The sequence below is a fragment of the Coccinella septempunctata genome, chromosome 3 (assembly GCF_907165205.1).
Source record: "Coccinella septempunctata chromosome 3, icCocSept1.1, whole genome shotgun sequence".
In the NCBI taxonomy this organism is placed as follows: domain Eukaryota; kingdom Metazoa; phylum Arthropoda; class Insecta; order Coleoptera; family Coccinellidae; genus Coccinella; species Coccinella septempunctata.
In genome coordinates, this window is record NC_058191.1 from 15,355,549 (window position 1) to 15,363,578 (window position 8,030).

The following is an 8,030-nucleotide window of genomic DNA, read 5'->3' on the forward strand; positions in this document are numbered from 1 at the left end:
TTTGTTCTAATACCAAAATCACACCGATCAGGAATTTGACAAGTTGAAGAAAACATATTTCAGTAAAGTGTATCTTTCCAGTACTATAAATATTCCATACCACCAATGTAGTATCATCTAGTACTGACAGGTTCTTTATAAATAATTTTTACACCAGTTGGCGTCAATTTCGAAATTCTATGATGTTATTCAGTTCAAAACACTTTAGTAAGCAGCATCATTCGAAGCCAAATGCTATGCAACAATCTTTAATAAAGACCCCGTATTTACTGCTGCTCAATTAATTTTCTGAAAAGTACATATGAATTACTTTTCCCCCAATTTTGCGAAAATTACCCCAATTGTTCATAGAAGAACTTTCATGACCCTAAATTGACAAAAAATGAAACTTTCTGTTTCTGAAAAATCATAAAAATATATCTATTCCAGGATTGCCAGTAGCCAACGACAATTTCCGTTTCCATTATCTGCAGATCCTGATGACGAAGATAAAGAATTCGTGTATATTGATACATATTTTAATGTAGTTAATGAAAAATGAATAAATTTTTTTAACTGATTTTGATCTATTCAATACAAATATAACCTTGTTATACTCTTTCAGGAAAACCTTATACATATAAATATAATTCTGTAATATTCACGTCCATGTTTTAAATAAAGTTGAATGTTAGAACCGTTGTTCGTTCTTGACTCCTAATTATTAATTTCAAACACAAGTTTTATTAGTTGTATGATGAGGTATACACCTTGTTTTGTTTCTTTTATGTATGATTAATGAAATACTTTTTGTAGCCTTGAGAAAGGAACAAAATAGTTCCGAAACGTTGGCAAAATCATAACTGATTAGTCATTCATTCTGTCCACATTCCTGCGATCCAACTTGGACGTGAATATTACAGAATCTTTCATACCGAGGGGATTATTCGACGGAGTCAGAATGAATTATGGTGATGATGTGTGTCAAATATGTAAGAAATTTTCAAACCTTCATATCAGGCTGGCGTCGATGAAAAACCGCACAGTGTTTTTATTACAATGCAGAAGACTGAAAATTTACCCCAACCACATCAAAAATAATATAAAACAAATATATTCGCTTCAACTTGAAGAACATCCATACACCAGAAAAGTAGCCTTGATCATGGAGAACTTTCAAAAATCAGTTCTGCATCTAGAGATCAAAATTACACTGTGGAAAAAGAAAAACATATAACAATCTATTGACTCTCTTACGAACAGGTTAGAAACACTTTTAGACGAGCACACATGGAGAAATATAAGACAATTCACAGAACAGAAATTCGAGTTTTCTTTCCAAACAATGAAAAACATCAACAAACAAAAACTAATTAGACTACAACACATGCAGAACCAACCCATTACAATTAAAGAATGCGAAAAGTTCCTCGTTAATTACACTGGAGTAGAAATCCCTGAAGAAGCTCGTATCATATTAGGCATGGGACCAAAACATGGCATAGTCCCAAAAAATGTTCCGATACCAGAACTAATCAAGGATGTTGAATGTTTTATACAGGCAATACCACTCGAAGAAAATGAGAAGAATGGAGCCAGATCAAGATGTGCCAGAATAATTCAAAATTTTATTGATAAACCAAAAGCTCCAGACCCCCTCAAAATGTATTATCATATAACATCAAAATTTATCAAAGACAACCCTGACATTTTGGTGAGTAAATCAGATAAAGGTAATACAACAGTAGTTATGTACAGGGAAGAATATACTCGAGAAGTGAACAATTTACTAAGTGACAACCATACATACAGTATCTTAAACAAGGATCCAACAAAGAAAACCCAAGACAACATCAACAAATTTCTGATAACACTCAAAGATGAGAAAATGATAACAGAAACACAATATAAAGAACTAATCAGACACAACAGTACACCTCCAAAATTATACTGCTTGAGAAAAACTCACAAACCAGTTATCAGTTTCAGACCTATTGTAAGTTGCAGTTTCAGACCTATTGTAAGTTGTAAGGGGAAAGGATGCGTTTTATAGCCTCTCCTCTCAAATGCCAACCTCACCTACTCGCGGTGCACCCTGTTCTTACGAACGAGGCTCTGGCGACCGAACATGAGCGGTATAACTCTGTTTCCCACAATTACGTAGCCTAAACATTGGCTTGAGCAGGAAATGGCTCTCTGCGTTGATAAAGTTACGTCTCAGACCTTGTCGTCTCAGGATGCCTGTGCCACAAGATAATCTAGTCGTAGCCGCAACCAAAGTTGCACTGACAGCGTTACCAGTGCAGCTTTTGAACACCTTCTAACGCAGCTCCTACAAAAAGATGGATCAGTCGAACAGGACAAAATTCGTATCCGGAGGTAAAATACCCTCCCATTCGGATCTCCGGGGGAGGGTGCCTGAGCGAGTGAATCATCGAACAAACACCAATGAAAAGCACATAGCTTTTGCAGCATGGAACGTCAGAACCTTGCTAGACAACCCCAAGGCCGACCGACCAGAGAAGCGTACAGCCCTAATCGATAAGGAACTGCAACGAACATCCATTGCAATAGTTGCTTTAAGCGAAACACGCTTTTCGGACGAAGGTAGCTTGGTAGAACAAGCGTATACTTTTTTCTGGAAAGGCTTGCCGGAAGGCGAAATCAGACAACATGGCGTAGGCTTTGCCATTAGAAACAACCTGGCCGCCAAACTTACCGAAAATCCAGTTGGTATCTCAGAACGTTTAATGACCCTACGTTTTCCTGCAGCGAATAACACGTTTGTGAACATCATTGCAGTATACGCACCCACTTTGAACTCCTCTGACAACTTAAAGGACACTTTTTACGAAACACTCGTTGCTACATTAAGTAAAATCCCAAAACGGGAACGAATTATTCTCCTTGGAGACTTCAACGCTAGAGTGGGCAGAGGTCAAGACTCAGAACTATGGCCGGAAATAATAGGGAAACACGGCACAGACAGCATCAATTCGAATGGAGAACGTCTGCTGGCTCTCTGTGCAGAACACAATCTGTGTATAACGAACACCTATTTTATTACGAGACCCAATTCAAGGGGGACCTGGCGCCATCCGCGCTCAGGGCATTGGCATACCCTCGACTATGTGATCGTGAGAAGGAAAGATCTGAAAGAGGTGTTGGTCACTAAACCCAGAGCAGATCTGGAGTGCTGGACTGATCATAGGCTGGTAATCTCGAGAATGAAAATCTCAATGCGCCCAAAATACCAACGCAAGCCGAAGTATCTAAGAGAGCGCCTTCAAATATCCAAAATACAAAACCCTTCTACAAAGGACAGATTCACAGCTGCCGTCAAAGATAGCCTAACACCACCGGATTATAACGACGACATTGAGACTCATTGGCTCCGTTTCAAGTCATCCCTTACAAATACAGCGAGAGAAATACTGGGCACAGAGCGCTCCCGAAAATCCCCAGACTGGTTTGCCGACAGCGAAACTCATATCGCACCCCTTTTGGACGTAAAACACAAAGCGATGAAAACCGCAATTAACAAGCCTGGCGATGTTGCAGCCCAAATAGGTTTCATAAACATAAAACGCGAGGTCCGTCAAGAAATAAGAAAAATCAAGGACAGCTGGTGGAAAGAAAAAGCTAGGGAAATACAAGCTTACGCCGATAACCATGACTACAGGCGTTTTTTCGAAGCTATTAAAACTGTTTACGGTCCAAGCAGAAAAGCTAGCTTTCCTATAGGAGATGCTCATGGAGCTATTCTAACTGATGATAGAAAAATTCTCGAAAGATGGAAGGAGCATTACTCACAGGTCTTGAATCAAAATAACGACTCGGATTTATCCATTTTAGACCTGCTTCCTGCGTATAGTCCGATGACATCGCTTGATGACGAAATTTCAATGTCGGAAATCATAAGCGCGATTAAAAATATGAAAAATGATAAGTCACCTGGTCTAGACGGCATTCCGGCGGAGATATTCAAAGCCTTGGATGAGGACATTCTCAATAGTCTCCTAATACTATTCCGCAAGATCTGGGAACAGGGAGATGCGCCACAAGACTTCAGAGACGCTTTAGTTATCAACCTCTATAAGAACAAAGGCGATACGTCGAATTGCAACAATTACAGAGGCATATCGTTGCTTAATGTGGCCGGTAAAATTCTCTCGAAGATTATGGCTAATCGTCTGGTTCCACTCTTAGAGAAGCTTTCACCTGAATCCCAGTGCGGCTTTCGACCAAATCGAGGTACGGTGGACCTAATTTTTACACTGCGACAGCTACAAGAAAAGGCCCGTGAACAACAATCAAGGATTTATACAGCCTTCATCGATTTAAGCAGGGCATTCGACTCGGTGAATCGGAGAGCGCTCTGGAAAATCATGGCACGTCTAGGAGTACCCGAAAAATTCCTAGCAGTGTGTAAAAGCCTTCATACCAACAACACCGCTAGAATACAGCATAATGGCTCTACAACCGACCATTTCTCAACCAACTCTGGAATAAAACAAGGCTGTGTATTAGCGGCTTTACTGTTCAATATTTTCGCCATAGCTGTATCGATAATTGCTGACATGAGCATGCCCGTAAGAGGTGTTGGGATAAGATTCAGATTTGATGGAGGCCTGTTTAACCTTAAGCGCCTCAGAGCAAAAACCCGTACCAAGTTTATCACGGAACTTCAATATGCAGACGACTGTTCACTCATCGCTAGCAGCTCAGAGGATCTACAGATAATGATGGACACCTATAAACATATATACGAAGCTTTAGGCCTTAGACTCAATATTGACAAGACCAAAATCTCGGTAAGTCCGCCAGAAAGCCTTCAAACAGATATCAGCCTGGACAATGAAACTCTAGAACAGGTCGAGGAGTTCAAATACTTGGGAAGCTTCATAAATACTAGGGCTAATCTAGACACGGAAATACAAAACCGTATCAATTCGGCATCACGGGCATTCTGGAAGCTGAAGGACAGAGTGTTCCAAAATCACGACCTCAATCTGAAGACCAAGACAGCTGTTTACAGAGCAGTGGTCCTCCCAACGCTTCTTTACGGAAGCGAAAGCTGGACTCCCTACAGGCGACATATTAAACAGCTTGAACAGACGCAGCAACGTCATCTAAGACAGATAATGCACATCAGATGGTTCCACAAAGTTTCGAATGCAGAAGTCTTGCAGCGCGCGAGTTGTACAACAATTGAGACTCAAGTAACGAGGGCCCGACTCAGATGGAGCGGCCACATTCTGAGGATGCAAGACACAAGACTCCCCAAAATAGCTCTATACGGCGAACTCACTGAGGGAGCCCGGAAACCAGGAGGCCAGTATAAGCGGTTTAAGGATACACTACATCAATCCCTAAAATCAGTTAATGCTAATCATAACTGGGAACAACTAGCGTTAGACAGGTCACAGTGGAGGTCTTTAGTCCACAGTTATAATGGAGAATCGAGAAGGATGCAGCGGCGGCCAGATCTGGTTGGAGACTATTCATGCCCTGAGTGTGGAAGGATCTGCAGGTCACGGTTGGGTCTCTTTAGTCACAGGAGGGGACACAGTCGCAACTAGCACTAAGAAGTTACAAGTCGGTTCGAATTTTTTTTTTTTCTTCTTCTTTTTGTAGATTTATTCCCGGTAACGGGATACAGCAATGAATGAATGAATGAATGAATGCATAGGTTCGCCAGGTTATAATGTAGGCTCATTTTTACACGGAATTTTAAGTAACGTCCTTTAGTCTTCGAAATTTAAAGTAAAGAACTCGTTCTCCTTTGTTGAAGAACTGAAAAACATTCATGTCCCAGATAAGTACAAGATGGTGTCTCTCGATGTTGTATCCTTATTTACAAACATCCCAAAGTCGTTGGTTGTCCAGAGCATTACAAAAAGATGGCAATATATAAGTTGCTTCACTGAATTGGATAAAAACAGTTTCATCAAATTGGTTGATATTATATTCGATAGCAGCTACTTTATTTTCAACAATATTTTTTATAAACAGTTAGATGGAACAGCGATGGGATCCCCTGTCAGTCCTGATATTGCTGAGTTGGTTATGTTGGAGGCATTTGAGTATGTTGTCAGTAAGCTGAATTTTTATATCCCTATCGTGAAAATATATGTTGACGACACATTTCTATTCTTACCGGAAGACCACATAGAGTCAACACTTACTCTGTTCAACTCATTTCACGAAAAACTAAAATTCACTATTGAAGTAGAAAATAATAACAGCCTACCTTTCCTAGATGTTATGGTGATGAGAGAAAATAACAAAATTATTACAGATTGGTATGCAAAACCATCTAATTCTGGCAGATGTCTTAACTTTCTTTCGAATCACAGCTTCTAACAAAAGAAAAATGTAGCTACCAATTTGACTCATAGAGCTCTTTCACTAAGTCACAAAAAAGTTCGAGAAGAAGAATATTATAAAGATAACAAGCATACTTTTAAGCAACAGCTACCCCCCTTACTATATCAAAAAAGTGATTAACAACTACAAAGAAAAACGAGATCAAGTTTGTCTTACCAATAATGATAGGAACGTGAACACAGTAGTTAATGCAACAAACAACATGCACATTGGTTCACAACCTGAGATGAATGTAAAACTAAAATATTTCAAGCTCGCGTTCGTCCCTGGATTATCTTACAGATTACATAACATATTCAAAGATTTTGGTTGCATGACATCATTCTATAACATCCTTGATAATAATAAAAAATTCTTCACCAACATAAAAAATAAAACCCCTCCTAATATGCAGTCCAATCTGGTGTATAAGATCCCTTGCCAAGATTGTAACAAAGTGTACGTGGGCCAAACAAAACAATATTTGAAGGACAGAATACGACAACACAAGAATGATGGCAGACAATTAGAAGCCGAAAATAAAACTGCCCTTACACAACACACACACAGAGAGGGACATAGATTTGATTTTGAAAATGTATCTATTCTGGATTATAAACAACATTATTACAGACGAATTTTGAGTGAAATGATACATGTAAGAAGAAATGATACAGTGAATTACAGGGAGGATACAAATAATTTGAGTACTGTTTATGATTACTTGATATCGAGGATGAAAACACCTAATAGATAACAATTCTGAATTGTTTTTCTCCACATGTTGTTTCGTGTTTGTCATCGTATGTGTATTAACCTTTATATTTTTATTCCACACTGTATAATTCCTTAAATTAAATTAATTTGGCTGAGACTGAATATGTGGATATATGTCAACATATTTTTATCGCACCACAGAATATGTTTTCATTGTTAGTTTTTATTCAATTGACTGTCATATGTTAGAACCGTTGTTCGTTCTTGACTCCTAATTATTAATTTTAAACACAAGTTTTATTAGTTGTATGATGAGGTATCTTCTTCTTCTTCTTCTTCTACGTGCGGTGCCCCACCGGGCTGAACTGAGGCCTCGTGACCCATTGTTCGTCCGCTTGTAGTTGGAGAGACTTACACTCTGTGACATGCTGACAAAAATGCCACAAGTCGACAGAGAGGTGTCCCTCTCACCATAGGAGCTGTGGGTGTTCTGTTTCCTAGATGTGTCATCCTTAAGTCCTCAAGATTGTTACAGAAGAACAAAATGTGTTCAACCGTTTCCTGCGTGCTCCTGCACCAGCGGCACAGGGAACGGCTAGTCAGTCCCATTCTATTTAAGTGTTTGTTAAACAAATGGCCAGTCATTGCTCCAGTCACTAGACTCAGTTGTTTCCTCTCAAGAGCTAAGAGTTTTTTGACCTCAGGCACAGAGGATGGTCTCTCCATGAGAAGCCTCGACTGTCTGAGACCACTTCCTATGCTCCATCCAGAGGAAAATTTCCTGTCCAGCCAACTATTAAAGAAGTTCTTGACAGATGTACGACAGATAGGCAGCGCCGGTCCTGGACCTACAAAAGCTGAGCGGGCTCCCTGCTTTGCAAGTTTGTCTGCCTTCTCGTTCCCCGGAAGTCCTGCGTGAGCCGGGCACCAGATAACTTTCACAATGTTATCAGATCCTAGCACCC

The 8,030-nt window shown here is 39.8% G+C and overlaps 1 protein-coding gene across 2 annotated transcripts; it reads left to right on the forward strand.

Moving 5' to 3' along the window:
- Positions 1–886: 886 nt before the first annotated feature.
- LOC123310022 lies at positions 887–5,822 on the forward strand. Of its 2 annotated transcripts, none has more exons than XM_044893379.1 (2): positions 887–1,985; positions 5,669–5,822. In XM_044893379.1, exons 1-2 carry the CDS (start codon positions 1,325–1,327, stop codon positions 5,728–5,730), a joined length of 723 nt encoding a protein of 240 aa, XP_044749314.1. In that variant the 5' UTR covers positions 887–1,324; the 3' UTR covers positions 5,731–5,822. The 2 variants fall into 2 exon arrangements, with proteins under 2 accessions (XP_044749314.1, XP_044749315.1); XM_044893380.1 differs by having other exon boundaries at positions 887–1,981; positions 5,665–5,822.
- Positions 5,823–8,030: the final 2,208 nt, after the last annotated feature.